The 27,296-nt window shown below is 46.1% G+C and overlaps 7 protein-coding genes across 9 annotated transcripts; 2 read left to right on the forward strand and 5 right to left on the reverse strand.

Annotated features, from left to right (window-relative positions):
• Positions 1-554: 554 nt before the first annotated feature.
• med8 (mediator complex subunit 8) lies at positions 555-3,387 on the reverse strand. Of its 2 annotated transcripts, none has more exons than XM_076722174.1 (7): positions 3,315-3,387; positions 2,886-3,007; positions 2,171-2,315; positions 1,950-2,090; positions 1,730-1,817; positions 1,411-1,650; positions 555-889 (listed from the first exon to the last, which is right to left on the reverse strand). In XM_076722174.1, exons 1-7 carry the CDS (start codon positions 3,318-3,320, stop codon positions 819-821), a joined length of 813 nt encoding a protein of 270 aa, XP_076578289.1. In that variant the 5' UTR covers positions 3,321-3,387; the 3' UTR covers positions 555-818. The 2 variants fall into 2 exon arrangements, with proteins under 2 accessions (XP_076578289.1, XP_076578281.1); XM_076722166.1 differs by having other exon boundaries at positions 1,390-1,650.
• Positions 3,388-4,245: 858 nt separating this feature from the next.
• Positions 4,246-8,295, reverse strand: aldh9a1a.1 (aldehyde dehydrogenase 9 family, member A1a, tandem duplicate 1). Of its 2 annotated transcripts, none has more exons than XM_076726725.1 (12): positions 8,153-8,295; positions 7,792-7,961; positions 7,214-7,359; positions 6,714-6,843; positions 6,493-6,627; positions 6,176-6,372; positions 5,849-5,989; positions 5,569-5,757; positions 5,287-5,374; positions 5,032-5,173; positions 4,834-4,946; positions 4,246-4,737 (listed from the first exon to the last, which is right to left on the reverse strand). In XM_076726725.1, the coding sequence occupies exons 2-12, from the start codon at positions 7,931-7,933 to the stop codon at positions 4,643-4,645; spliced, it is 1,518 nt and encodes a 505-aa protein (XP_076582840.1). In that variant the 5' UTR covers positions 7,934-7,961; positions 8,153-8,295; the 3' UTR covers positions 4,246-4,642. The 2 variants fall into 2 exon arrangements, with proteins under 2 accessions (XP_076582840.1, XP_076582839.1); XM_076726724.1 differs by having other exon boundaries at positions 7,792-7,971; positions 8,153-8,290.
• Positions 8,296-9,161: 866 nt separating this feature from the next.
• Positions 9,162-12,301, reverse strand: tmco1 (transmembrane and coiled-coil domains 1). The gene is made up of 7 exons (XM_076726726.1): positions 12,090-12,301; positions 11,562-11,639; positions 11,420-11,479; positions 11,237-11,283; positions 10,967-11,034; positions 10,605-10,749; positions 9,162-9,629 (listed from the first exon to the last, which is right to left on the reverse strand). Exons 1-7 carry the CDS (start codon positions 12,157-12,159, stop codon positions 9,531-9,533), a joined length of 567 nt encoding a protein of 188 aa, XP_076582841.1. The 5' UTR covers positions 12,160-12,301; the 3' UTR covers positions 9,162-9,530.
• A 733-nt stretch (positions 12,302-13,034) lies between these two features.
• On the forward strand, positions 13,035-18,059 carry uck2a (uridine-cytidine kinase 2a). Its single transcript, XM_076726988.1, has 7 exons — positions 13,035-13,194; positions 14,586-14,745; positions 14,934-15,030; positions 15,219-15,361; positions 15,829-15,926; positions 16,033-16,081; positions 16,819-18,059. The coding sequence occupies exons 1-7, from the start codon at positions 13,090-13,092 to the stop codon at positions 16,950-16,952; spliced, it is 786 nt and encodes a 261-aa protein (XP_076583103.1). The 5' UTR covers positions 13,035-13,089; the 3' UTR covers positions 16,953-18,059.
• On the reverse strand, positions 17,947-20,534 carry aatf (apoptosis antagonizing transcription factor). The gene is made up of 2 exons (XM_076726987.1): positions 18,563-20,534; positions 17,947-18,165 (listed from the first exon to the last, which is right to left on the reverse strand). The coding sequence occupies exon 1, from the start codon at positions 20,485-20,487 to the stop codon at positions 18,784-18,786; it is 1,704 nt and encodes a 567-aa protein (XP_076583102.1). The 5' UTR covers positions 20,488-20,534; the 3' UTR covers positions 17,947-18,165; positions 18,563-18,783.
• A 497-nt stretch (positions 20,535-21,031) lies between these two features.
• Positions 21,032-22,806, forward strand: magoh (mago homolog, exon junction complex subunit). The gene is made up of 5 exons (XM_076726968.1): positions 21,032-21,211; positions 21,562-21,620; positions 21,959-22,069; positions 22,417-22,499; positions 22,588-22,806. The coding sequence occupies exons 1-5, from the start codon at positions 21,121-21,123 to the stop codon at positions 22,685-22,687; spliced, it is 444 nt and encodes a 147-aa protein (XP_076583083.1). The 5' UTR covers positions 21,032-21,120; the 3' UTR covers positions 22,688-22,806.
• A 142-nt stretch (positions 22,807-22,948) lies between these two features.
• cpt2 (carnitine palmitoyltransferase 2) lies at positions 22,949-27,073 on the reverse strand. Its single transcript, XM_076726967.1, has 5 exons — positions 26,507-27,073; positions 25,950-26,030; positions 25,742-25,848; positions 24,352-25,656; positions 22,949-23,967 (listed from the first exon to the last, which is right to left on the reverse strand). Exons 1-5 carry the CDS (start codon positions 26,686-26,688, stop codon positions 23,639-23,641), a joined length of 2,004 nt encoding a protein of 667 aa, XP_076583082.1. The 5' UTR covers positions 26,689-27,073; the 3' UTR covers positions 22,949-23,638.
• Between the last annotated feature and the right edge of the window lie 223 nt (positions 27,074-27,296).

The following is a 27,296-nucleotide window of genomic DNA, read 5'->3' on the forward strand; positions in this document are numbered from 1 at the left end:
GTCAGCCATGGCCGCGCGCCGTGACAGCAGCACGGTCACTGTGCTGCGCAGCCGGACGCGGATTGGAGCGGACAGAGAGAGCCGGCGTGGAGAGAGGCCCCCCTTACACGTCAGCACCGATACTTCCTCATTTGGCCCCTTAAACACTTTGACATTATCAGGCCACACTGAGCAACGTCCGCCCTCATTACTCTCACCTTTGGTTCTGCAGCAAAATGACCACAGAGGAGAAGAGACACGTAGAAACGCTGAAACCGTCCGATCGCGGCGCGTGACCGACGTGCTCAGATGGTCATTTAGTGAGTTCTGTCCAATCCGAGGCGAGAACAGTACAGGAACGGTGCTGATGTTCAATCACAGCAGGTTTCCAGTTCTGACAGCGCAGAGCTGAAGACTGCAAGAGGTCAACGACACCACTGACAAACCAGTGCACCACGGACCACTTCTTTAAATAAGATCAGAAGATTATTCTGAACAAGTGCACAAACAAACAAACAAACATTCACCATATTCATATTTAACACAACAATTTAACATCATCACACAACAAAAAGTCCTTTTAACACATCTTTTATTAAAAAAGTCAAAGAGCTTCAGAGCACAAACTGTCCCAGAAATGATGACATGCTGCCACCTAGTGGCTCCAACACAGAACGTGTATCAAAAATAAAAACATGAAACCTGAAGATTCAGATTTTATGTTTGAGATGGTCGGTGAAACAGCTTCAGAGGGCAGAGCGACTTCGCGGCTGATTCAAAGCTGACGAGTTTTTTCTGTGAGTGTTGTCGAAGAGTCTCTGATGAAGAAATGAAGCAGCTCATCGGTTGTACGGATGCATCGAACCCGACGCCGACTTGATGTTTGTCTTGATGCTGCTCGGCATTTTTCCTGAGAGAGAAAAATATCAAAACACAAAAACAAAGGTCATCCGAGCAGGAATCAACGACGAACATCAGGAAGCTCAGAGTTTAAAGGGTGAAAAGAAAGCTGAGGTCGAGTCAGCATCATCATCATCATCATCATCAGCATCATCATCATCATCATCATCATCAGCATCAGCATCATCATCATCAGCATCATCAGCATCATCATCATCAGCATCATCATCATCATCAGCATCAGCATCATCATCATCATCATCATCAGCATCATCATCATCAGCATCATCATCATCACTTTATGCAGTAAGTCACACAAACATTAGTTGAAATTTGTGAAAATGCTGCGATCGTTACAGAATCTGTTTTCTAACCTTCATACTCGTAATTTAAACAGTCAACAAATGGTCCAAACGTTCTCACACGTTCACAGGAGACGAGGAGCATTAAGGGTTCAACATCAGTCCACTCACTCACTGAACGCTCAGAGGAAGGAGGTGAAATACTAACCCAGCTCTCCAGGTCTCCTACCTGGCTGCCCTTGCTGCTGAGGAGCCACCGGCCCTCCCATACCTGCCTGCTGGCCCGAACCACCGCCGATGGTGACCTGCTGTAGGGTCGGACCCCCGCTCATCATGGGCCCTTGTCCTGGATGCCCGGGGGCCACTGGACCCGGAGGCCGACATTTGGAAAGCCCCTTTCCAAACGCGACAGCTCCGACCAATGCGTTTGTGTCGGCGGGGTTGAAAGACGGTTTGTTCTGTCGTATCGCTGGAAAAGGAAAAACTCGTGAGAACACGTTTCAGTGCAGAAACAGGTTGGAGGTCAATCAGCTGACGGCGAGCCAAACCTGCGCTCTCTGCATCTCTGTCGTCACGAGGATTGTTGAGCTTCTCCAGCAGGTTGGAACACAGTTTGTTCAACGTCTGGATCTGTTTCTGTTCATAAAAGTACGGCCGGAGGAGTTAAAGCATGTCCACAGCAGAAGGTGGAGGCTGCTTTACAACCTGTTTGACACGTCTGAGTGTGGGTGAAACAGCATCTCAGCACCCGTCCGGACTGAAACTGACCTGCGCCACCTCTGGGCCGATTCGTGCTGCCTCGGCACTCAGCTGTTTCTCCTGCTCCTCCACCTCTGGATCGGGTTTGGTCCGCAGGTAATCTGGCACGATCTCGTGGCTGAAGACGGGGACGCGCTGCTCTGTGAGTTTCTGCGGAGGACATGAAGAGGAAGTTTCTTAAAAAATGCCTCCGGGAAGCCGACAGGTCAGCCGGCGGCTCCGATACTCACCGCTAAATCCTCGTCTCGGTCTGGAGACAGAAGCAGCGGTATTATAACCTGGTTGCGAAAGGATGGCGTCTTCTCATTCTTGAGTAGTTTGTTGATGGTGTTCAGCTGACCAGACAGAAGAGCGAAGTTGTCCAAAACGGACGGCCTGAAAGACACAAGCACACGTCACAAAGGACAAATTTACAGCTCTGATCTGAACGTCGGAGCATGTGAGGCTGTTTCACCTCGTTGACTGTTTATGTTGGTGTGGACGCACCTGTCTGTAAAGCTGACAGGTGGAGGACGCTGTCTACGCCCTCCATCATAAAGACAGATTTAAAACCACCTAAACTCTGTTCAGACGTTGTTTCTTCACTAAAACACGAGTCCATCTTAACACAGACAGAGGTTTGTCATCCACAGACAGATGTTCAAACTGGATGTCAAAATGCCTCTTTGGACACTGTAGCTGGGCTAAGGGGACAGTTTGGGCGCCCTCTGCTCAAATCCAACTCATCTTAAGAGATATAAAACCAATAAAAACGCTTAAAGCCTCGACACCTACTAAACTTCCGTCATCTGGTAACAGCTGAGCCTGAGGTCTTAATGACAATGACTGACCTAAACAACACTGTTGGCTGTGACGCTATCAACATAAAACTGACTATTTAAGAAAGATTTTTCATTTAAAGCTCAGCAGGACATGAAATATACCTTTAATAACTTGTTTACTGACCATGTTAATCGCTCGTATTCATTTTCCAGCTTATAAATAAAACTGTGAAGAGCGTTTTTGACGTGAGCGACCCGAGAAATAAGAGACTCCACCGACGCCTCTAACTGCTTTTCTTCTCGTTGCTGCAAGACAGAAAAGACACACACAAAAAAAATCACACCGCATAATCCCAACGACAGTCTGACAAAACCACAAGGTCGTCACATTAATTACAGTTCAAGTTTATATTTATTATTATGTCAACCGAGCTAGCTAAACGCTGGTTAGCTGTTAGCTACTTTAGCAAGCTAGCGTTAGCTACTGCTAGCTCAACAATAAGGAGACCAGAAGCACCGCGTTTACAAAGAAAAGGTCAATGAAAATATCAGAAATAATCCAACAAAGTTTCATACTGTAATTTATAATACACGAGCTTTAAAACTACATTACCTGCATTGTTGAACTGCAAGCTAACTAACGATGGATAACAGATCAACCGAGATCGAATCACTTCCGGTTCACGTCGTCAAAATAAAAGCATGTCTGAATACTGGTGCATAGTTTCATTCGCAGAGCACAGATGTTTAAATATGTTACCCCTGAATTAATGCTGAGCAGTTACGCAGATTCAACATTTGAGAAAAAGCAGTTTGTGCTTATATCAGGTGATGGCAGTTACATGGAAACAGTGTATGAATGGTGATAAATACTAATATGTAGGAGCTGGGATGTGTTTTCTCACCTTGTCACTGTGTGGGTGTGTCTATGTGGAGGTGTGGCTGGGTGTGAGTGTCACTGGGGCAGAGTGATTGATTGATTGATATCACCTGCACCTGCCTGGGGATCAGTTTGTTTGTTACAGAGTGAGGGTGAGGTATGGTGCCTTTATTTCTGTTGACCGCGAAGGCCATTTACCATCTAAAGGTCCAGTAATGCAATAACATCTGCATATCGTTTAAGGCTGAAAGTTTGATTTTACTTAAAGGGTCAATAAACACCCTTGAACAGCAGCAATGGCTTCATATATTCTGGGACTCAGCGTGTCAGACAGATCCCTGCCTTCTCCCTCTCAGTGACTAATTAAAAGTTGATAGTCACAATAACAATACAATACATCAGCACAGGCACTTGCAGTTCATTGTTATAAAATAAATGAGGACAGGTGAGGACTGTGTTAAGCAATACTCACCTAATACTGATGAGCTGACCTGGGTCAGTTACAACAGAGCAGGTACAACACAGCACTGGAGGCTGAATATGTGCTGGCATTGAACTGTCACATAACGTATTAAACAACATGGAGATGATCAGCTAGCCCCCCCCCCCCCCCCCCCCATCACGTATTTAATGAAGAAGCAACAAAAAAAACAAACAAAGTTTTTGGCTAAAACATTTTATTTATTTATTCAAAAAAAAAAGGTGTTAGCTGTCCAACAGTGAAGCTTTCAGTATAAAAATCTGACACCAAACTGTGTTAGTTATTTTCATCTAATGCTGATTCACAGTTCACACACTGCAGCTCTAATTAAGGCTCTTGGTTGTAACACACACACACACACACACACTGTCTTTAATAAGCAGGGTCTGTATTCTTCTACTTTGATCTACCTGCTCACTTGCGAGCAGCTAAGAAGCAGATGTTGGTCTGTAAGTGCGCAGGTGTACGCAGACAGAGCGAAGAACAGAGCGCTAACGGCGCTCATGTCAGGCGGATGGCGTGCGCCTGAAGGGAGAAGTCTGTTCACAGTTCACAGCCGCGTAAACTTGGCGGGAGGAGTTTAGAAGAGGCTGTCGACGTCGCCCATTTCCACGACCACCGTCTTCAGCTGGGAGTAGTACTCGATTGTCACCTGTCCGTTCTCTCTGCCGAAGCCTGGTGCAGCACAGCAGAGCTCAGGTCAACACTTTCTGCTGCCTGTACATTAATAAAAGTGGTCATTCTGAGTATATTTAGAGTGAAACATCCTACCTGAGCTCTTGTATCCTCCAAACGGCACTTCCACAGGGCTGATGTTGTAGTTGTTGATGAAGCAGGTTCCTGCCTCCAGGTTAGCAGCCACGCGATGGGCTCGAGAAATGTCCCTGCAGGCGGCGGTTTCACATTTAAAGCACAGAAACGTCAACAGTCTGTTTGCAAATTCTTACAAAGCATCTGTCCTCTGCTGACCTGGTGAAGACTCCGGAGGCCAGTCCAAAGGTGGTGTTGTTGGCCCTCTTGATCACCTCCTCCTCCGAGTCGAAAGGCAGCACCGACATGACCGGGCCGAAGATCTCCTCCTTCACGCAGGTCATGTCATCTCTGCAGTTGTCTGAGCGGGGAGGAAGGCCTGGATGTAACATGTGCTGCACAGATGGTGTGACGGCAGCTGCAGTGGGTTCAAACGAGAGTCACAAAGAATAAAGACACACTGGAGAAGCTTACCGAGGACGCAGGGCGACATGAAGTAGCCCCCTTTCAGTTTGGGGTCACTGGGGACAAAAGGCTCTCCTCCACAAAGCACTCTGGCTCCCTGCAAACACACAAATCCATCAAACGATTATGAGAAGCACTAAGACTTCATGTGAGTGCTTTGAGGTGTGGTGAAAGCACCAGAGGCGCCATCACAGCTGATTAATTCTCAGATAAATGCTTCTCCACAGCTGCTCGACTCTCCTGCAGGGACCATTAAAGCTTCCTCTCATCTGACGTGTGTTAGAAACACACCTGCGTCTTGGCCTGGTTGACGAATCCCAACACTTTCTCCAGGTGCGGTTTGGTGATCAGCGCTCCCATTCGGGTGCCGTCCAGCAGAGGGTCGCCCACAGGGATGGCCTTCGTCCTCTTCACCACCTCTTCCAAGAACTGGGGCAGGATCTCTCTTTGCACATAAACTCTGGTCCCATTGCAGCAAACCTTTAAAAGGCAGAGAGAGATTTGAACCAATCAGAGCTCACAAAGAACGTGTTGATCGTCATGAAACGCGTACACGATGCTCCCGCCTCACCTGTCCCTGTGTCAGGAAGTTGGCCATGAGCGCTCCCTTCACGGCGTTCTCCATCTCGCAGTCTTTGAAGATGAGGAGCGGAGATTTCCCTCCGAGCTCCAGAGTCACCTGCTTCACCCCCTTTGCAGACATCTCCATCACCTGAGTGCGACAAAAGAACCTTTAAAAACTCTGCTGTGGTCCTTTGAAAAGAGGATGATTTTGTTTAGGGACAGTTGGGATGCTGCAGTCTGTTTCGGTCGTCTGGGCTCTACGACGGCTTCGTTCTCTTCAGTTAAGATTATCAACATTACATTAAAAATCACAGCGTTGTGTTGGACTCTGTACCTTTTTGCCTGTTGGCACGCTGCCAGTGAAGGAGACCTTGGCGACGGTCGGGTGATGGCAGATCAGGGTGCCGGTCTCTGCTCCACCCTGCACCACACAGAAGAGCCCGTCGGGAACCCCCGCCTCTTTGTAGACCTCAGCCAGAATGACGGCGGTCACGGGGGTCATGGGAGAGGGCTTAAACACCATCGCATTACCTGAACACAACCGCATTTCAACGCCGCAGGTTATGGTCTGCACGGCCGTTTGGAGCAAAGGACATGAGACGAACAGGCAGAATGATCTCAGCTCTATTCATAACGTGGTTACAAACTCACCACACGCCAGAGCGGGGGCCGACTTCCAGGCTGCGATCTGGAAGGGGTAATTCCACGCACCGATGCCCACACACACACCCAGGGGCTCCCTCCTGGTGTAAGCAAACGCTCCGCCGGGAAGCTGGACGTGCTGGCCTTCAATGAACGAAACACAGCGAAACTTTAAAACTTTAAAATCCCGCTTTTCTGAGGAGGAGAGACGCGTCGGTCGGTGCACACACCTGCGAGCGTTCCAGCCAGGCCGGCGTAGTACTCGATGCACTGCCAGGCGATATCGATGTCCACCAGAGCTTCAGTGATGGACTTCCCGTTGTTGATGACTTCCAGTTTTGCAATCTTCTCCCGTCTTTCCTGTTTTTAGAGGAACAACAGCAACAAGTTCAGAGCAAGTAAAACTTTGCCAGATGTGTTTAAAATGACACTCTGTGGTAATGTGGTGTCATTACGTGTGTATATCTTTGAGATTATGCAAGCACAGTGACAGATTGGGGTTAAAATCCCGTCTGACATAACAGAGGAAACACAGACACACAAAAGGTTTATTTTGTGCAAATGTAGGCCAGCAGTGAATGGAGGCAGGAGGGGGGAGTCTGTGCTTTTAATGAGTAACTAGTGTCTTACTGCATCCGTCAGCTCCAATCTATGTTGTGCAACCCTGAAATCTGCCTGGCTACTCCTCAGTTATGCAGACGGTCCTGACACAACAGCTCCACCGTCTCACCCTGATAATGCGGGCGGCCTCCAGCATCACCCGAGCCCTCTCCATGCCTGCCATCTTGCTCCATATCAGGTAGGCGCTGTGGGCGCTCTTCATGGCCTCGTCCACCTCCTCAGACCCGCAGGGGACCATCTGACACAGGACGCGACCTGCAGACGGCGACACGTTACAAAAGCCAGACAGTTATTACTGTTCAGGCTGTCGATACTTCGAAAAGAGGAAACTATTCTATTTTGTGAAGGACTTTTTCATGCTGCCGTGTTTTTAATACCAGAACTTCACAGTTATGGCATCTGACATTAATTACGACGTGAATCACATCAGCTAACAAATGCAGAAGGAAAACTTTAAGATTTCCCCTTTAAATTACTTTCACTGAATCTAAAATACCAAAGTTGCTCCACCACCGAAGAAGAATTAAGGTGGGGTTTCAGTTACATAACGACGCGTCCTCATGACCCCGCTGCAGACGCACCACTAACCTACAAACCTTTGAACGGGGCTTTAACTTTGTCCACAGAGGTCTTCAGACAGAGTTCACACATGAAGCATTCACTGATAAAGCGGACTTGAGTTTTCACCTGTCGCTGGTTCAAACACGGGCTCTGCGTTTTGCTCCTGTCTGGGTTTCACTCGCTTCCCTCCCCAAAAATTCAGATGATCCGTGATGACCACGGTCCCCGTGGAGGCTCCGGGCATGGTGTCAAGAAGAGACTGGGACATTGTCTCAGGGAAGTCCTTCAGCGTGTGCCTGGAAGCGACTGTGCAGATTAATATTTTAGGTTATAAGAGCATTCACTGCAGGCTCAAACCGTTAACTAAGCTAGCGCTAACCGTTAGCTAAGATAGCATTTGCCGTTAGTTAAGCTAGCACGAGCGCACGCGCAGCTCTTTTTACATATAGTCATTTAATTCACGGACAAAAAACGGCTGCTGACTCACCGTGAATGTTCCTGCAGACTGCGTGGAAGAAGTTTGAACAACAGGTCTCATATGAAGGATAATTCACGCCCCTACTAACGGAGGGGACACGCCTCATTCATCCTGCTGGACAAACGCTTTCGGCCGCGTCTCATTTCTATTTTCTGTCTCCTCCGAGAGAGACTCAAGCACGGAGTAGACGTGTTTGGTTTTTTTTTCACTTTATTCTCAAGTTAATGGTTCAAGTGTTACAGAGAGACTTCTTACAAACGTCCGCTCATCCATTCACTGTCTAACCCGCTCATCCATTCACTGTCTAACCCGCTCATCCATTCACTGTCTAACCCGCTCATCCGTCCTGTTCAGGGCTAAAGTCGGCAGCAGGGCCGCTCAGCGGTTTATTACAGGTTCAGGTCTTCTCGTCACTCTGCACAACAATACTGAAATACGTTTGTTTTTATTGGTGGCAAGAGTCAGAAAGAGGATTATGAAATGCTTAAGATTTCTCCTCCTGTGGTTAAACAAACAAACAAACAAACAAACAAACAAACAAACAAACAAATAAACATTTATTATTATCAGTCCGTGAACGTCTCATAACAAAACAACGCAAACAATGGTGGCATGTGACGAAGTATATTTACCAAAGTACTGTACTAAAGTGCAACTTTGAGGTACTTTTTGAACATTTCTACATGTGTTTGGACAAAAATTAGTCATGAGCTATTTTGCAGAGTCGGATCAATACAAAATGTAATAAACGAATAAATTCTGATGTATTTTTTGGATTAAACCACCCAGCAGTACACAAAGTGGTTAAAATTAGCCTTAACCTTTACCAGCTGCGACATTAGTGATGCTTATATAGTACGAAATAAATAATTATAGTACAATAATTTCATATAAAATACTTTGAAATGGGCCATTGTGCATGGGCACTTTCACTTTGGGCACAATAAGAATATTCTACTGCTACTACTTTTGTACTTTTACCACAGTGGAGTTTTCATTGAAAATGAGAAACAAGTCCAAAGTGTAATCATAAAACTTTATTCATATCTAAGAAAGGAGGATACATACAATAATACTGACACATGGATCAGATGTTACTTTGCCAATTATTCATTAAAATCCATAAACAATATACGGCGTGTTCTGAATACAAGGTAGACATCTGCATCCTTTGGTAATCAGTGTAATTAAGAACAACTTTTCCTCCTCTAATTTAGTGACACAATCAAAGTTAAATAAACAAAACATGACTGAGAAATCAACGTAGCTGCAACGGATAATACGTTGGCTCCAGCACTGCAGAGGCAGCTGCGTCAGTGCTGTGATGAGGCAGCCACGACGGCACGCGGTCGCAGGGCAGCAGCAGCGGCGGCGAGCCGGCCAATCATTAGGAAAACTTAGCCGCTTGGGGAGGGGGTCCCAGGAAGCCTCCGGCCTGCTTCGTCGCGGCTCTGGAGGGAGCGAGGCCGAGCATCTTCTGAATGTTCTGGAGGAAAGACGCGACACGAAACGCTCAGGACAGAGAGACAGAGGTGACACGCTCCTTTATTTCAACGAACATGGGAGATTCAGCTTACTCTGAGTCAGCCTCACACACACACACACACACACACACACACACACACACACACACACACACACACACTGTTATGCTGCTGTAGGTTCTCACTAGAACACCGCATGTGTATTAATCCGCAGATGAAAATAGTTCCACAGATGAAAATAGTTCCACCGCAGCGCTTCCTTAAAGCTACAGGACTCAGCTGTTTAAAGAGACTTCTTTGACTTTGAACAAAAAATTAAACGATAAATTTGTTTGTAAGATTCACATCATGTTGATACAAGAAACGTACAGAATCACACAAACTTCAGTTTGATAAAGTTTACGGATAATACGAGTGTCTCAGTCAGATTCATTTCCAATCTGTGTTTTCCTCTGATGGTGCGATTATTAATTATTTCATACTTCGATTTCTTTAAAACATCAACGAGGCTGAAATCAACAGTCACACTAGCAGCCTGTGAGGCTCCTGATCCTCATCACACATCAGAAAAAACATTTTCCGGCTATGAGAAAACTGAGAAGAGAGCAGCTCTGCTGTTCTAGATGTCTTTGTGTGGAGACGATGCTCGGCCTGAAGGTGGCGCCACAGGAAACAACATGTTAGCAAATCAAATCAGATGCACAGACCGGAAAAACCAGAGGATGCTCCTCACGAGGTTCATCCTGAGATGTCTGAGTATCTGTCCTCTGAGCTTAACACCAGCGTGTCAGCACACGTAGCATGCTAACATACCGACTATTAGCATGCGTGCAGTCTGTGTGCGCCGCTGCAACCATTGCTGCTCAGAAACTGTCGTGTTTCCTCTCCAAAACAACTCTGATCCCCTCCAGCACAGCTGTCCATTAAAAGGCTTCAGGCCACCCTGAGTGTGAAGTCACGGCGAGTGTGGACGTTACCTGTCTGATGGACATGGTGCAGAGGATGTAGAGGAAGATGAAGGAGCAGTCGGTGTAATCCTCGCCCAGCAGGTTGCGGTGCGACAGTCCCTGGATGTAAGACAGCGGCACGAACGGCAACTTGGCCACGACTCGTCCGTCAAAGCTGCACAAAACGAAAGCAGACAGCGGTGAGAGCTCGAAGGCTGAAGAAGAGGCAAGAGACAGACCGAAGATGCATCTGATGAATGTCCGTCTGTCGAACACCAACCAGAAGTCTTCAGCTCTCAGTGACAAACAGCCTGAAAGTCATCAGCACTTCAACTTTTCTCCTCTTTCTTTGATCTAGTTTGATTTTTAAATGAAAAGATGAATCAGCTTACATGGAGTTGAACATGCCCATCAAAGCTGTGAAGCAGAAGCCGATAGCGAACATGGACTTCATGCGAACCTGCAAACAAACACAGAAGACTGAAATGAAAACCATGAATCTGATTACATTTGACTGCTGACTATGTTGAGTGACACGGTATTTTCTAATACTGATGATGTGAAAGTGTCAGTAAACCTGTTAATACATGAAAATGTTTTGATGGATTTGGCTCCTCTAAGCTAAAACATCACACACTCAGTGAAGACAAACTGTCTCTCACCATGGACAAGTCTCTGTTGTTGTTCTTCAGCTTCTCTTCTTGTCTTTCTGTAAAATATTCAGATCACTTATGTGAGAAAAAAGGGCTGTTCATGTCAGCAGAGCGTCTCCAGGTTTTCTGTTCAGTCTGTTCATGCTTGCTTAAACACGTCTTCTTCTGTCACTTTGTTTACTGGCTTCTTACCAATTTTCTTCTTCTGTTGACGTCCTGCAGATTCTGTGATGGTTTCTTTTTTCTTCTCAACTAAAATAAACAAATAACAAAAAATTAATTAAATATCCCAATAAAAACAATTAAGCATGAGGTTCATGTATGAGTCACTCACGTTTTTTGCTTTGTTTTTCCACTTCAGCCTTTAGCCTCTTGTACTTTTCAGTGCGATAGACTAAAACCCAGGTAATCCCTGAGGAGGACACAGGAAGAAGAGGTTAGCTTGTGTGTAAATGATAATAAATGTGAACGTTTTTTCATTTCATTTCTATTCTCCTTAATTAGGATGGGTCCAATGCAGAGACAAGTGTCCCAAAGGGGGTGAACAAAGACAAGCCAATTCAAGCGTTTCAACAGGATTATTTTAAGACTATTATTGTGAAATATTTTTTTTTTTACCGGAAATTCTATCTCTTGATCTGTCTGACACTTTGACCAGAATTAGCACTGTTAGCTAATTTCGCTGGCTAGCTCTCAGAATGCTGGATCTCAAATGAACAGTTAATCAATATTACAAAATTATTCCATTTCCTCGCCATGTGACCCGGAATGGTGTAAAAATATTAAGTATAAGTGTGTTTCCTGGACGGTATGACGATGCCTGCCTGCTCAAACAGCCCGTCGACCGGTCACGTTCACTCACCTTCGGCTAACAGCGCCGTACAAACCGAGATGAACACGATCAGAATCGTGTCTGCAAACATGGTGCTCATGGTGGTGGTGTCCCGTTTAGCTGGCCGCTGAGACAAAAAGCAGATTTTAAATTAGAGACGACGTCCTGAACTCATCACACGGATCAGCTCCAGCTCCGCTGAGCTCTGTCAGCATTAGCCACCAGACAAGCATGAGAAAAGTACTTCCGGTTCAAATGCCTCAGCAGAGAATTGTACCTTAAATATTCATAAAACACAGTACCGCTGTTCTATAATAATAATAATAATAATATTAATAATAACAATAACAATAACAATAACAATAACAATAACAATAACAATAACGATAACAATAATAATAATAATAATAATCCATATTATTGTTATTATTTTATGTTTGGCACTGGGTCACACAGGTGTTGATTTAACCTTTGCTTATTTTCAGACCGGGTTATGTGGTGGGGGCCTACTGGATTTTATTCTATTAAGGTGTTTCTATTGTCCTCCTACTGGGAGGTAAAACGAGGACAAACATTTTGGAGGACTAAAATATTCCAAAAAAAATTATTTGTTTGAGTAAAAACTACAAAACTTCTACTGCAATGATATACTCGGTATTTATCAGTATTGTATGGAATTTAGCGTTATTGCAGACAGAATACTGTGGACCAGAAAACAATAAAATAAATGTCCTAATTTAAATTATCTTATCTCAGTGAAAGAAGGCGAATGGAGAGCTGAGTTTAACTCAAATTTTGGTTTATATTCCAAGAAAGTCAGTTTAAATGAAACTGTTAAAATTCACTGTCAGGTGAAACAGCAGACTGCAGTTTTTATAATTCGACTGTAACTGAGTCACAATTTAAATGTACCATACTCACCTCTGATTTCATCATCATCATCATCATCATCATCATGAAATGGGAGGAGCGCACGCGGAGCGCAGACACCCCCGCGTGTCAGAGGGCCGCATCGCGCTGCAGATGAAGCATGACAGGCGACAGCGAGACAAAGCCAGGTGACCAAGCCGAGCACGAGAGCTCCAGCCGGGAGCCCTTCCTCATCGGCGTGGCTGGAGGGACGGCCAGCGGAAAGGTTGGTGCTTTATCACAGCGGAGGGTTTTTATTTCCGGCCGTGTGGAAGGTGTCTGCTGGGTTTGACTGTGTGAACCGACGCGGGTGGATCTGTAACATTTGTTTTGTGGAGATTCAGAGATGACGAGCATGTTTTTGTCTTCTCCGTCGTTTCTTATTCAGCATGTTTCTGCTGGATCAATCAGACTGATTGGTTTGCCTGATCAGCAGAGAGCGGAGTGCAGGCCGCCCTGTGCTGCAAACAGGATAACATGCATTTCTAAACAGGCTTTTTCCTAGAAGGTTAATAATAAAACACATGTCTGAGGAACGGAGATTAGACCTCAGGACTCTTGTCTGTCTGTTACGTTTCACAGTTTTCAACTTCAGGGGACACAAAGGCTGCCAAGTGAGATTTCAGTTAATTGGCATCAGCTGCACGGTCTGCAGGCACAAACTCATGAAAACCAAAAAATTCAACTTGCAGACATTCAGAGATCAATAAACTCCCCAGTTTAGCAGAAGCAGACTGCTGTATGAAGGTGTGATGAAGCAGGATGTTTGTTTCTGGATGTTAAACCTCCAGATGTGTGGATTTCTCTTCTTTGTGACACTGATGTCACCGCCGGCTCTGCTCAACTGTCTCCAGCTCCCTCATGATTTTCATTTCACAGACTGCCTCATCGGCATTATAACGATGTCCTCAGGGCCACGAGAGGCCGAATATCTGCATTATCATCCTCTATTCTGCGCCCAACGCTGTGCAGTGTGTCAGGAGTCTCCTGAAGATCGGATGCATCAGCTTCAGATTTTGCAGAGTTGCTCTCAGGTCATCAGGGTACACACCCGGAGGCAAAATCAAAGTCTTGATTCATTCTTCTTAACGTGTGACAAATTAGGTTAATGAAATGTCAGAGAGGCAGCGAAGCAGCTCAGGTAGTCGAGCCTCCGGGCTGCAGCGCGTGACATTTTGAACACCGTAAACCTGGAAGGATCTGTTCCTTCACACTGTTGTGGAGGTGACAGTAGGTGGATCTTTAGAGGTGAGTAAATAACAGAATTTGGGTTGTGGTTCAGCAGACAGTTGTGGTCTGACTTCCTGTTTTTCCCATAGGAGTAACTGCTCACAGAACCACCTGTTCTCCCGCACGTTATCTGAACGGGGAGTAAACTGTAATCTGTAGTGAGTGGATCTGTCTGCCAGGCTCAGATGTGATATCAAGAATCCACGTCTGCAGCTTTTAAACTGATACTGATTCCTAATTACAGATAAAACTGTGTTTCCAGTCCACAAACACACGAGTAAATTAAGTAAAAGTAAACGGTTATGTGTTGGTTTTGCACAGACGACGGCTCACAGAAGGCCTTTGAATGTGATCATGCTGCTTGTTTCCTTCTTCTTGTGTGGCCAGTCGTCGGTGTGCAGTAAGATCATGGAGCTGCTGGGCCAGAACGAGATAGACCACCACCAGCGGCAAGTGGCCATCCTCAGCCAGGACTGCTTCTACAGGGTCCTCACCCCAGAGCAGAAGGCCAAGGCGCTGAAGGGCCAGTTCAACTTCGACCACCCGGGTATGTGAGTCAGCTGGCCTCAAACAGCTGCACGAGTCCCGCCGGGAAGCTCCGGCCTCGCTGATTCAGAGGCGACTCCAGCGGTGCATCTGTGTGCGATTCAGGATCGTGGTGTGAGGTTTGCTTGATGACATTTCATCCTGCTCAGAAATGATGTGAACCGCTTTGTGCTCTTTCCGTCTGTGTAGATGCGTTTGACAACGACCTCATAATCGCAACTCTGTGGGACATCAAGGAGGGAAAAACGGTTCACATCCCCGTCTATGACTTCGTTTCCCACTCCAGGTGAAAGAGTCTTCTCAAATCCATAGAGGGACGACATTAGAGGAGAATATTTGCATGTTTCAGCACACGCAGCTCACATGTCCAATGCATCATAATGCAGCAGGAGTATCTGTAAAGATGTGTAAGTGATAATAGTCAGTTTGTTGGCTAACTGGTTAACATTTACTGTTCTTGTCTTCGCATGGCAGGAAGGAAGAGACCGTGACTGTGTACCCTGCTGACGTGGTTCTGTTTGAAGGCATCCTGATGTTCTATTCTCAGGAGATCCGAGATCTTTTCCAGATGAAGCTGTTCGTGGACACTGACGCAGATACACGTCTGTCCCGACGAGGTGAGACAAACGGGCACGGCTCGACAAATCCACTGTTTTTAAACACGAAAGGTTAAAGGCTCAATTAAAGACAGTTTGGCATTTTTGGGAAATACGCTCATTTGCATTCTTGCTGAGAATTAGATGAAAAGACTAATTCCACTAAATATGAAGCTGCTGGTTAGCTTAGCATAGCCCAAGCAGAGGAAAACAGTTAATGAAATCCAACTTAAATCTTTATTTAATCTGGATAAAAACTAAGTTTACGCTGACAAATTGTGGTTTAACGTATGAACTGAGATATTTCTTATCCACACGCAGTAATTGTGACCTTGATCAAACAAACTGGCGGCAGCTTCGTATTTGCTGTACAGACACGAGCAGGTTCAGTTTTCTCACTGACAGAAACTCTCAGGAAATGAGCGAATAAGTGTTTCCCAAAATGCAGAACTTTAATTCAGACTTTCCCCCGGTGTCATTTCCCCCAGTGCTGCGAGATATAAGTGAACGTGGACGGGACTTGGAAAGCGTTCTAGCACAGTACATCACTTTTGTCAAGCCTGCGTTTGAGGAGTTTTGTCTGCCAGTAAGTGCTGCTCCGCACATAACAGAGATCAGCTCGGTCTGCATGCTCGTGTCCCTGAGCGTTCACTCATGGTCCAACCTTTCTGCTTTCCATCGACTCTATTTAGACGAAGAAATACGCTGATGTGATCATACCGAGAGGAGCTGACAACCTTGGTGAGTATTTGTGCTTTTGCATCCTGGAGATTCTTTACAACATTCGAGATGATAGCGAAGAAATTAAAAGCAAATGTTGGAGACACTAAACAGTGTTATCATAAAGGACGCAGCTGTGCGTACTGTTGACCTCTGAGCGTCTCTCTCTAAACTCAGGAAGAGAAAGTCTTCCGCCGGGAGGGCTAAACAGTTTTGTCTATTGATTTGAGAAAAGAGCTTTAAACCACCCGAAACAAACTGCGAAAGCACAGCCGCGCTGCAGATCTCTGACTGTCTCCAAGCAGGATGCGTACGCTGACCTCGCCCCAGTTTGGGCCTCTCGTGTGTCACGTGGTTAAACCTCAAGCTTCTCCACACATGAACACCTGGCAGTCTTTGAACAAGGAGCCTGCAGCCAGTGCTTTGGGCTAAATGCTAACACCGGCATGCTAACATGCTCACAGCGACAATGCAAGTCATGTTTACCATGTTGGTCATGCCTTTTTAGCCTGTTAGCATGCTAACATTTGCTAATTAGCATAAGACACAAAGGGCAGCTCAGGCAGATGAGAACGTCACACACATAAAACAAAACGATGGACAAATTTACACAAAGCTCACCACAAGCGTAAGTTTTGTCAAATGATCCAACATCACAGGCTCTTTATTTTTGGGAATATCTGCAGTGATGCTGACCTTTGTGACTCAAATGTAACCACATCACCTGGAGCACACCTTCTCTTTGTCTCCCTGCACAGTGGCCATAAACCTCATAGTTCAACACATCCAGGATATTCTAACTGGAGGTCTGACCAAGCGGCTGAACGGGTGGTTTCATGGCTGCGGAACGAAGAAGCAGCCAAACATGGAGTCCAGCAGTCGGCCTCACTGAACGCAGCACTCGCCTGACGAGAGGACGGACCCGCCTGAGCTGGATGCGCTCGACGTTGTGGCTAACGAGGCAGGAGTGACGGCGAGGAGCTCAAAAGGCCTCCCGCTGACCTGATTCTGCCGGAAGCGAAGAAGAAGCTGGTTTAAAGCAGTTGCGTTCAGTTACGTTTGTCTCTTTCGCTTGTGTGCTGTATGAGATCGGAGGGGGAGGAATGCAAAGGGGCTCATTTGTAATTTCATTTAAAACTGCTGCTTGCCTTTCCCACAGCACTGAAACAGCCGTCACCCCCGACAGCCTTTAACCACACAATAAATGCAGCGTAGCAACATGCTGTTTACTGGCAGGGCCTTTAAAGGTGCACCCTCCGACCTGACTCGCCCTTTATCGATGCAAATCCACCTTTTTTCAGCTCTCTAAGAAGCTTATTTTCACTCATACACATAGATTTTGAAACAGAGCTCTAATGGGTGGAGATTTCTCGTGTCTGTCCTGCACCTACTTTGTCTTGTGTCAATCTAACAAACTGAACGAGCTATTAGTCAAATAAAACAACCGATTCCCACCTCAAGTTATCTGATGTACGACATCACCAAAGATCATCCTCTGTACTGTCTCTGTGGAAACCGGTGTATTTTCATGTGATACTGACATTACTGTGACTCATTGAAACATGTTGGCGACAGAAAGCCGTTGATTATGTTATGATTTACCACACAGTGTTTTCTTTGACTTGAATCCTTGGATGCACGTGTATGCAAGCATCGTTTAAAAGAAGTGAAGCCATGCACTGAAATGGTGTCAATAAATGCATCGAGCTGTAACACGTCACAAGTACAAGACGCCCGATGTAAACGTGCTCTGTAAATGTTGTTTGATGGAGTTTTCTTCCTGTTTTTCTTATGATAAAGTTCTCAGGTACTCTTTGTTTGCTCGAGTTGACACATTTGTTACTTGCATTTGACTTAAAATCCTCATCAACGCTCAGTGTTATTTTACTCAGAAATGTACATTTTATTAGAGAGATGCTGCTTGGTCAAACACTGGATACCCAGAAAACGCTGAGCATTCGTTTGCTTTTCAGTTACCTGTTAAGGGATCCGGTGGAGGACCCTGAACATCACCTCAGACCTGGACCCTGTGATGCATGTAAAATCTGCAGCTGTGTCCCAAATCCAACCTTCTAAACAGGACTTCAGTCTGTCGTGTGTTCACGCTGGAAAAGAATAAAGCATGAGCATACAGTCAGTATGCACACTGAAGAAAAAACCTCAATTTTTATTTTTATGTGCTGCTGATGGACGTTATTCTCCCAAAAACATGCAGATCATGAAACACATTTTGACGTCTCACTGAAGTTTAATTAGGTGTCTTCCTAATTTACAGTTTGACTGACGTCTGACGGTGAGAGTGCTGCGTCATTCCCTGTTAGAAAGCAAATATAAAGACCAGCATACTGAATGCAGTTGATGTTTGCATGGAACTGGGACACAGCTTGTATTTTTGGGACTTCTCACTATTTTAAAAAGGCCATTTGAAGTAGACAAATTAGGGATAAATGATCCAAATCCAAATATTACTCATATGCTCTTTGTTTTAGTGGAAACACTCACGTTATATATTTTAATTACAAATGGGTCAACAGGCAAACACAAGCTGAAAATACTGCTCAGTACAAAGTGTTCATGAAGAGCTGCAGACGCCCTCTGAGTCCACGTTCTGTCCAATCAGAGCACCAGAAGTGTCGGCCCAGTCTCTGTCTCCTTGCTGGCCACGTGGAAAAAAGGCCGCGCCGTGTTTAGACGCTGGCGTCGGCTCCACGCGAGCTCCTCCGTCACATCACTCTGGCTGAGTTCTGAGCGAAGAGGCCGCGGTACAGTTCGCTGCGGGCCTCGTCGCTCATGGAGCTGTGATCAATGGGAGCCATGAAGTTGACCAGCTTACTGTGGATGTGGAATCTGACTTTGCGGCCTTTGCTGGCTTTGGTGTCGACCTTCTTCTTGATTTTGCTGCGTAGCTTCTGGATGGCCAGCCACTGCTTGCCCATCGCCACCTGGTCATTGGGGTCGGCCGCACTCGTCTTGCGCTCGATCAGCTCTCTGAGCAGCTGATGGTAGAAGTCGTCGTCGTCGAATATGTCCTCGTCCAGATCCTTCAGGTGAGTGTTTGCTTTCAGCTGCTGCTCCGCCTCCCCTCCCTCCGTAAAGACGCTCTCGGAGGTGAGAGCAGACGCCTCTTTTTTGCCCAGGACTCTGTATTCTGAGCGCCGGGTTTGGGTGCGACGCACCAGCCGGTCATTGTCCATCAGCACCTGCTCCACCTGCATCAGTATGTTCCTGTCGAACGCCCCGAAGCCTTTGCTGCTTTTGCCCATCGTCAGTCTGGTTTTGTCGTGCCACTTCTGTAACGTGGCGTTCTGGTAAGGCTGGAACGCCGCAAACCGTTTGGCCATGAAGTCCGGGTACTCGGCCATCTCCAGTTTTCGTTTGGGCGCTCCACCTGGCTGCACCGACCCCTCTTCACCCTCCTCACTGTTTATCTCCTCGTCTTCGTCCTGCGCTCCCGTCCTCCCCACAGCGATGGTCCTGGTGTCGGCGGTCTGCAGCAGCAGCTGATCGTGCAGCTCCAGCAGGGATCTCTGAAGAGCCTTCAGGGCTTTGTGGGTGTTCTTCAGCCGCCCCGCGAGCTCTGCTCCACCCCTCCTCTTGAACTCTGGGAGCGTCTCCGGCTGCGGAAGCTGGTTGGCGGTCATCAGAGCTTTCTGGATTTTGATCCGACCCTCCAGCAGCTGGTCCCACAGGCCCAGCTGGTTCTTCACGGCCTTCCCTTTCTCAACCTCCTCGTCTACTTTCTCTTGAGAAAATGTGCGGACGGTTCCCTCGTCCTCGCCGTCTTCATCAGTGTCATCGGAGCCGTCGTCTTCATCAGTGTCATCGGAGCCGTCGTCTTCATCGCTGCCTTCGGCCTCCTCGTCACCGTCGTCATCTTCTTCACTCACCCCCAGGTCATCCATGCCCTCTGTCAGCTTGTGGAAGTCCACTCCCTGAGGAAAGGTCATGCCCTTCGTCTTCGATGCCAGTTTAGCATCTAGCTCTTCATCACTGCCCACCAACTCCTCCTCATCATCATCTTCTTCTAAAGAATTTTCATCATCATCATCTGCCTCTTCATCCCCCATAGAATCCTCTTCTTCATCTTCCTCTAGCTCCTCTATGCTGCCCTCCTCCTCCTCCTCCTCTTCCTCATCATCATCATCATCATCATCGTCGTCCTCAGCAGATCCCTCAATATCCATCAGCAGCTGTTTCCGGGAGACCGCCTTCCCCACGTACCGTCTGTCCGTCTCCAGCAGCAGGGATGAGTTCTGCTTCCGCAGGCTACTGGAGGCGACCTCATCTTCGTCGTCGTCCTCGTGCTCGTTGAACCCTTCTATCACTCTGGCTTTGGTGGCTTCGTCATCATCACCATCCTCCGGATCAGCAAATTTAGGCAAAGGATTCAACAAATCCTCGAGCTCCTGAGAAAAAGAGCCTGCCATGGCGAAACGTTTACAACCACACGTGTGTTCTGCACCCTGGACGGTAGCTTAGTGCGGAAGGTGATGACGTCAGTAAAATGCGACGAGAGAATACTAAAAAAGAAATAATAAAACCCTGGGTAACGTCTTCCAGGCAGAATAGTTGCCACACTGCGTCTATATATGAACATACTCAGACCCCTGCATTTACAAAAAGTACTTAATCAGAGAAACTATAACATTTCAAGATTTCTGGAAAACCAATACAATAAGCAAATATATTTGTAACTGAAAAGACAACACAAAACAGTTCTATTTGGAAGAAACTGGAGAAATCTTACTTTGCGAATATGATGTAAATGTATTAAATAGGAAAAATGGAATAGATAAGAAATAAACGTCCTTTTGTATAGGGAGAATTACTGAGAAATATCGAATCCAAAATATATGAATGAAAAAGTATATTAATTGATTGTAGGCATAATACGCCCGCAGTTCAGGAGCGAACACACCTGAAAGACAAACCACGGGGCAGAAATGTCCAGGGTCAGAAGATCCTTTACGCATGCGCACATGAGTGGCGAAGGTACAGGCTGCTCTTGCTAAGTTTTGTTACGCAGATTTCACCAGAAAGAGCACTTTCTGGACAGTAAAATGTCTACAAGTGACTTCTATTTGAGATATTATGTTGGACACAAGGGGAAATTTGGACATGAGTTCCTGGAATTTGAATTCAGACCCGACGGTAAGTCCAGTTTGGCGGTAATTCAGACGGGTTAGCTTTCCTGCGTCTAAGCTAACGTCTTTAGCCACCCGGCAGTAGCTAACTGTTAGGCCGCAGCGGACACAAAACGAGCTGCTAGCGCCAAACTGTCTCTTTGTTTTCCACTTTATTATTCGTGTTATGAAACTTATGTTTAGACTGAATTAATGCCGCAAAATGTATTTAATACATATTTATCAGTCTTTGAAATAATAACCTTTGAGCGTTTAAGCGCCATGTGGCCTGTAGGGATGTTCACAAACTCCTGTAACTTTTGTTGAAAGTGAGCCGTTTTCTCACATTTCTCCTTCAAACTGATGACTCTCTTGCAGGTAAACTGAGGTACGCAAACAACAGCAACTACAAGAACGACGTCATGATCAGGAAGGAGGTAACTGATTAAAACACGTTACTTTTGGAGTAACGTTACTCTTAAACCAGGCCATGCTGTTGTGACCAGAGCTTTTGGCATTTAATAACAGTGTTAGTGCTTTCCTGCAGTATTGTTTAATAATATTAATAATAATATGTTTTTAAAGCTTTTCTAGACCCAAACCGGACATGCTTACTGTGTTTAAAGCAGGGTTGGATGTTGTGATCAGTCATTAGGGTCTTGATAGTGAAGATCAGCAAAGTTCTCACATCATTTCTGCACTTTAAACACTTGTCACAGCTCGAAACATCTCCAGAATTTAACCTGGTTCGTCTGTCCTCTCTTTACCATCTCAGGCATACGTACACAAAAGTGTGATGGAGGAGCTGAAGAGAATCATTGACGACAGTGAAATCACCAAGGAGGACGATGCACTGTGGCCGCCTCCTGACAGAGTTGGCAGACAGGTTTGTTGAGACTCCATCCGCCGACAGCGACCACATTATTTTACACGTTAGCCCAGTTTCCATTATTAGAGCAGGTTTGTTCTAAAAATGGTGACTCCATAGGACATTTTGATAGCTGTGACCACGTTATGACCTGATTTCAGTTAAATAGGGTCACATACAGAGGACCCAATATTTGGTCAACCCATTAATATTTTTTCCCCATTGATCACATGATCAGGCAGTGACAGGTCACAGATTATGATGTCACCAAAGGCACTGCAGTAAATCACCTCTGTGCGATGAATTTGGCTGAAAACGGCCTTGAAGCCGGAAGAATAACCTGTCTGTCGTCCTGATTTTCACAGGAGCTGGAGATCGTCATTGGGGACGAGCACATTTCATTCACAACTTCCAAAATCGGCTCCTTGATCGACGTCAACCAGTCAAAGTAAGTGCTCTGTCCAGATCTTTGGAAGGCAGACGATGTGTATGTGTCACTGACAAACACGTCTAACTTTTAAAACGTGGTGTTTCAGGGACCCTGAAGGTCTTCGCGTGTTCTACTATCTGGTGCAAGATCTGAAATGTCTCGTCTTCAGTCTCATCGGTCTACACTTCAAGATCAAGCCCATCTAAATGTGATTTTTGTCTCGTTTTAATTGCTTTAGCTGATGTTTCTGTTGTTGTACTACCGCATTTGTACATTTGCTTTTGGTGGACCCGTTTTTTATTTTAAATAAAGGATGAGAAAAACAGTTTGTTACTCGTATAAACTTCATTACAACTATCCTCTGCTGGTGTCAGCACTGAAGAACTGTAGTCTATGTTTTAGATGATATTGTAGTGTATACTGTAGAAATACCATTTAAGAGGGAAGATGTTCTTGGAAATAATAGAGCAAGTGCAATTAAATTAAGTTTTATTTCAAAATACATTCAACCACATCAATAAGGCTGTAAATGAGTGATGATAGTTATTACAGTGAGTCAACAAATGGTCTGTTAAATTCACATTTTAATAAGGCACAGAATCTGACTTCATATTCTATTTGTTATTGCAGAGAAGTTCGATATCTGTAAAGCCCTACTGCATAAATAATGGGACCAGCGCTCCTGATCTGATCTGAGCTGTCACTGTACTATGTAACCCTACAACTACAAACACAGCGAACACTTAACATTAGGCTTCAGCTCACTGCTGTCAGAAGCGACGTGGCTGTAAAACTGAGATCAGACTGATGACTGAAAGCCAGCGGGCTGAATCACATTAAAATGGGGCGCTGACCATTTTTTCCTTTTTCAGATGTTCAGTGTAATAAATGTCTGGTTGACAAGATCACTTGTTTGATACCAAACCGCCTCAAACAATATATTTTTAACCACTTCCTCCCTTAAAATAATTACATTTAAGCACTGAGATTCTCCATGTTTCTTTTCAGGTGCATTAAAAAATATTAATTATCTCACTTGCTTCATGTCAGCCCAGATAATCAACAGTTTGAGGGCTGAGAATAATGACCACACTCACCATCGCTGAACAATTAGGTTGTTTTTTTCTCTCTTTGGTGACGACAAACACACTTTTTTCTTAGCTGAGCGGCTTCCCCTCCAGGACAGTGAAAATGTCTTCTAAAGACTTGTGGACACACTGCAGGAATTCGTGGACGTTGCGAGCCGGGTAGCTCGACACATTGCAGCCGATCCAGTCGTCATGGACACCGTAGCCCACACCAAACCCATCGGGCACCACCGGCGCAAAGCCGCCGAGGCTGACGGCCGGACTGGTGAGGGTGCTGGTGGAGAGGATGTTGTGGTTGATGGCGGCGTAAGCTGGGTCTGTGTACAGGCTGTGCAGAGCCTGGCCCTTTGAACTGGCCAGGTACCGCAGGGCAAACAGGTGACGGTCAAAACCCTGGCCTGGTGAGAGGAAGTACAGCCGATCACAGAGTGACATGTAATAAACACTCACTGGTTTGGTCAATAATGAGCAATAGGTGTAGTGATGCATGGCTGAAAAGCAGTGCATTATGGGATTTTAGAAAGAAACGTACAAGCTTTTCTTTGTTCTCTATCTTAAAATATCACATTTGCACAGCTGAGCAGTGAACAGAACTGCAAAATGGTGAGCAGAGATAGTTACTGTCAGGCTCAACATTCATTCCTGTTAATAAGTTACCAAAGCACCTTGTGAAATTATAAACAAGGAAGAGACATCTTACAGTGTTATGACTGCACGAAAGGTTTGTGGTATCACAGGTTGTAATTTACATTTACACACATGTAGAACTGTCTCATACGCACCCATAGCTGCTTCCTTGGTGAGCTGCCCGTGGTACTTGGAGCATTCGTTGAGCATGGCCTTCAGCTGCTCCACGCTGTGTTGGCCCGGCTGGCAGACGAAGGCGTGTGAACACTGTTTTGTGTACATGGTGGCCGGCCGGATGGTCTCCGTGCGGCCATGCTTGAACGCTGCCGTGCTGCAGGACTCGTACGTGGCCGTGGTCTGTCCATACTGCCTCAGGAAGCCCATCTGGAACGCCAGCTGGGCGATAGCATCTGGACTCAACTTGCTCTTCTTTAACTGGTCTTTCCCGCCTTTTCTGAACTCCATGGCATCAATGGTGAGTTTTGATACAGCTGAATCAAAGTTCTGCTTGGCTTTTTTGATGCCGTTCTCCAGCTCACTGTCCAGTTTGAACTGCAGCCTGTGCACGGCGGAGGCTGAATCCACGGCGGCGGCGGCAGAGCCCGGGTGAACCAGCGGCTGCTCCGTGGTGTCTTTGAAGATCTCGTTCTGGAAGCGGAGCACAGCTACTCCATCGCCCCAGGAGTGCTCAAAATTGATGGCTGCCTGTCCGTCTTTGGTCAGAATGACGCTGAAGGACTTGTCGTACCACCGGTTGCAGCCGTCGCCGTGCAGCATGTTGTGGGAGATGTGGATATGGTCCCTCATGCTTTCGTCGTCCAGGCAGAGACAGAAAAGGGCGCTGTCAACAACGCGTAAAACCTCTGCATTTCCAGCAGCTACCAGCTTGTCCCTCAGCCCGGCCCACACGTCCCTGTTCTCGCTGGTCAGGACCCCGAGAGGAAAGGCAGGTGCTGGCGTCGGGTCCGACAAAATGTACTTCAAATGGGACTGGATGTCTGCAGGCTTCACCAGATTCCCGTCCCTGTCTACAACGTCAAACACATACATGTTGCCTTTCCTCATGACTAGGAGATGTCGCCCCTTCTCATCAGTGAAGAGCTCATCTCGGCCACGCTTGGGAATCCGAGTGGAGTTAAAGAGGCGAAAGTACTGAGACATGTCCAGGGGGTAAGCATTCACCATGTAAGCTCCATACCAGGACAGCGAGGACGGGACCCAGCGGATGAGCTTCTTGAAGCCGTCTGTGTCGCTCTTTGCCGGGTTGAGATGGAAAACCTCCGGCTCCAGAAGTCCAGCTCGCAGTGTTTTCATGAAGCGCACCGCTGAACACGCGATATTGGTCGCCCGCACCAGCTGGTCATTGTACTCCGTCTTCAGGTCGGGGTTGAAGGACATGAAGGGGTTGAAGTTCAGCACCACAGGGTCACGAGCAGAGAGGTACATGTCAAACCACGGTCCTGAGAGAAATAAAGATATTCATCAGTGTTTGTGTGCGTCTGAGAAGCTCGTTCAGATCAGTAATCATCAGACTGGTGAATTCACCTGAGATGTAGCTTGTGTGCTTGTTGTTTTTGTCCTGAGCCTCCAGCTCCTCATGCAGCTGTTTGCCCACACCCGTCTGGAAATCCTTTGCAAGTTTCTCTGTCGTTCTAAGGAAACACAATAAAGACTGCTGTAGGTAAGCTTTGAACAGTATAGTATTGGTATCAAATAATGAAATGAAAAGGTTTATTTTCTTATGAAAACTTACCCAAACTGGTTATCATCCAAGAGCGGCTTCTGGGCAGCTAAATACCTGCGGATGGTGTCCTCCAGTTTTGGTATGGGCAGCCTAAATGGTTTATAAAAAGCAGTCATCACACAGGAGATTCAGCCTCTCTGCAGTCCAGTACATGTTGGATGTCCGTCGTGTCACTGCCCGCTAGTGGCCATCGAGCTGAAATCCACTGTGCACTTTCACCTACATCCATCTGAAAGCTTGGTGGGTCACCTTCTTCAACTTAGAGCACATTACTACATCCACCTGACATTTTCAAGGCAGTTTACATTCATATGAGAACAAAGTTATGTTTAATCAAAGCCAGGTGTTCGCCTAATGTGAAAAAATGTGCTAAACCAATTCCACCTTTAGCTCCTTTTTCCTTCTTACATTCAACGATCATGAAAGGATGCAAAACATATGAAGAAAACAAAAAAAGGCGAAGAAGAGAAGACGTTCAGGCATGATTCTGCACTTTGAAACACTACAAGTGAAAAATCAGGAAGCCACCAGGGCTATGGTCATCCACAGCGCCTTCAGCTCCTTACCTGGGCAAACTCTTCTGATAATGCATCGATGGAACAACACTTTGGTGCAAATACTCGCCCGAAGAAGCTTTTTTGCTGCTGTAGTTTCGCTTATCGATGCCCAGAGCAGCAGATCTGAAATGAATCAGGTTTCCAGATTTCCTCAGAGAGGCTACGCATTGCATTGAAAGCAGGTTGGCCATTATGCGAGCTAACAACCCGAAAACCTAAACTGAATGCTGGGATCTAATTGACGTGAAGCTCACACGTTCAAGCTGATTGAAGGAGATCAAAACCTAGCGACACATCCGTGTCACAGGCGTCACTCTATATAAACACGGTAGCTAGCTAACGTTAGCAGCTAGCATTAGCTGACAAATTGCCGTCGGTGACCTGCGTGTTTCCGAATACGTTTGACACTCGGGGTACGATTAGCAAACGAAATTTTGTGCCTTGCATGTAGAGTTCAGCCCGTCTTGTTGCAAAAACAGTTTTTGTTTTTTTTTTACGTTACAGCAAAAATAAGCAATTAAGAATTGACATGGCACCAGGAAGTTTCACCGGCAAAACTTGTCACGTGACTCACACGAATTCTTCCGTAGTTAGCCGAGCAGGTGTTCGGTGTAAAGTGTCCAGAGCAGCGAAGAAGACAGTGAGATGACACTGGGTCCACAGCACGGCAGCTTGTCATCTTTACTGTGAATGAAAAAACATATCTGCATAATACAGACTTCAAGAGGAAAACATGCATCCTATTGCAGCATAGAAATTATAGGTTGTTTGTAGTTCTGACCGTCCAATGTCTCACTCA

This window comes from Chaetodon auriga, chromosome 3, assembly GCF_051107435.1.
Source record: "Chaetodon auriga isolate fChaAug3 chromosome 3, fChaAug3.hap1, whole genome shotgun sequence".
Taxonomy (NCBI): domain Eukaryota; kingdom Metazoa; phylum Chordata; class Actinopteri; order Chaetodontiformes; family Chaetodontidae; genus Chaetodon; species Chaetodon auriga.

Coding starts and splice junctions, on each gene's coding strand:
- aldh9a1a.1 (XM_076726724.1), bottom strand. CDS start 8,249: ATGAGGCGTGTCCCCTCCGTTAGTAGGGGCGTGAATTATCCTTCATAT. Junction 7,360..7,791: donor CGTGTTTGAACCAGCGACAG/GTGAAAACTCAA, acceptor CGCCGTCTGCAG/GTCGCGTCCTGTGTCAGATG. Junction 5,990..6,175: donor GCGTGCCAACAGGCAAAAAG/GTACAGAGTCCA, acceptor TGTCGCACTCAG/GTGATGGAGATGTCTGCAAA.
- aatf (XM_076726987.1), bottom strand. CDS start 20,487: ATGGCAGGCTCTTTTTCTCAGGAGCTCGAGGATTTGTTGAATCCTTTG.
- uck2a (XM_076726988.1), top strand. CDS start 13,090: ATGACAGGCGACAGCGAGACAAAGCCAGGTGACCAAGCCGAGCACGAG. Junction 13,195..14,585: donor GAGGGACGGCCAGCGGAAAG/GTTGGTGCTTTA, acceptor TTGTGTGGCCAG/TCGTCGGTGTGCAGTAAGAT. Junction 14,746..14,933: donor GTTCAACTTCGACCACCCGG/GTATGTGAGTCA, acceptor CCGTCTGTGTAG/ATGCGTTTGACAACGACCTC.
- cpt2 (XM_076726967.1), bottom strand. CDS start 26,688: ATGGCCAACCTGCTTTCAATGCAATGCGTAGCCTCTCTGAGGAAATCT. Junction 26,031..26,506: donor TATCAGAAGAGTTTGCCCAG/GTAAGGAGCTGA, acceptor TAAACCATTTAG/GCTGCCCATACCAAAACTGG. Junction 25,849..25,949: donor TTGGATGATAACCAGTTTGG/GTAAGTTTTCAT, acceptor GTGTTTCCTTAG/AACGACAGAGAAACTTGCAA.
- med8 (XM_076722166.1), bottom strand. Junction 2,091..2,170: donor ACCGAGACGAGGATTTAGCG/GTGAGTATCGGA, acceptor TGTCCTCCGCAG/AAACTCACAGAGCAGCGCGT. Junction 890..1,389: donor TAGGAGACCTGGAGAGCTGG/GTTAGTATTTCA, acceptor TTTCTCTCTCAG/GAAAAATGCCGAGCAGCATC.
- magoh (XM_076726968.1), top strand. CDS start 21,121: ATGTCTACAAGTGACTTCTATTTGAGATATTATGTTGGACACAAGGGG. Junction 21,212..21,561: donor ATTTGAATTCAGACCCGACG/GTAAGTCCAGTT, acceptor ACTCTCTTGCAG/GTAAACTGAGGTACGCAAAC. Junction 22,070..22,416: donor CTGACAGAGTTGGCAGACAG/GTTTGTTGAGAC, acceptor TGATTTTCACAG/GAGCTGGAGATCGTCATTGG.
- tmco1 (XM_076726726.1), bottom strand. CDS start 12,159: ATGAGCACCATGTTTGCAGACACGATTCTGATCGTGTTCATCTCGGTT. Junction 11,284..11,419: donor TCAACAGAAGAAGAAAATTG/GTAAGAAGCCAG, acceptor AATATTTTACAG/AAAGACAAGAAGAGAAGCTG. Junction 11,035..11,236: donor ACAACAGAGACTTGTCCATG/GTGAGAGACAGT, acceptor GTTTGTTTGCAG/GTTCGCATGAAGTCCATGTT.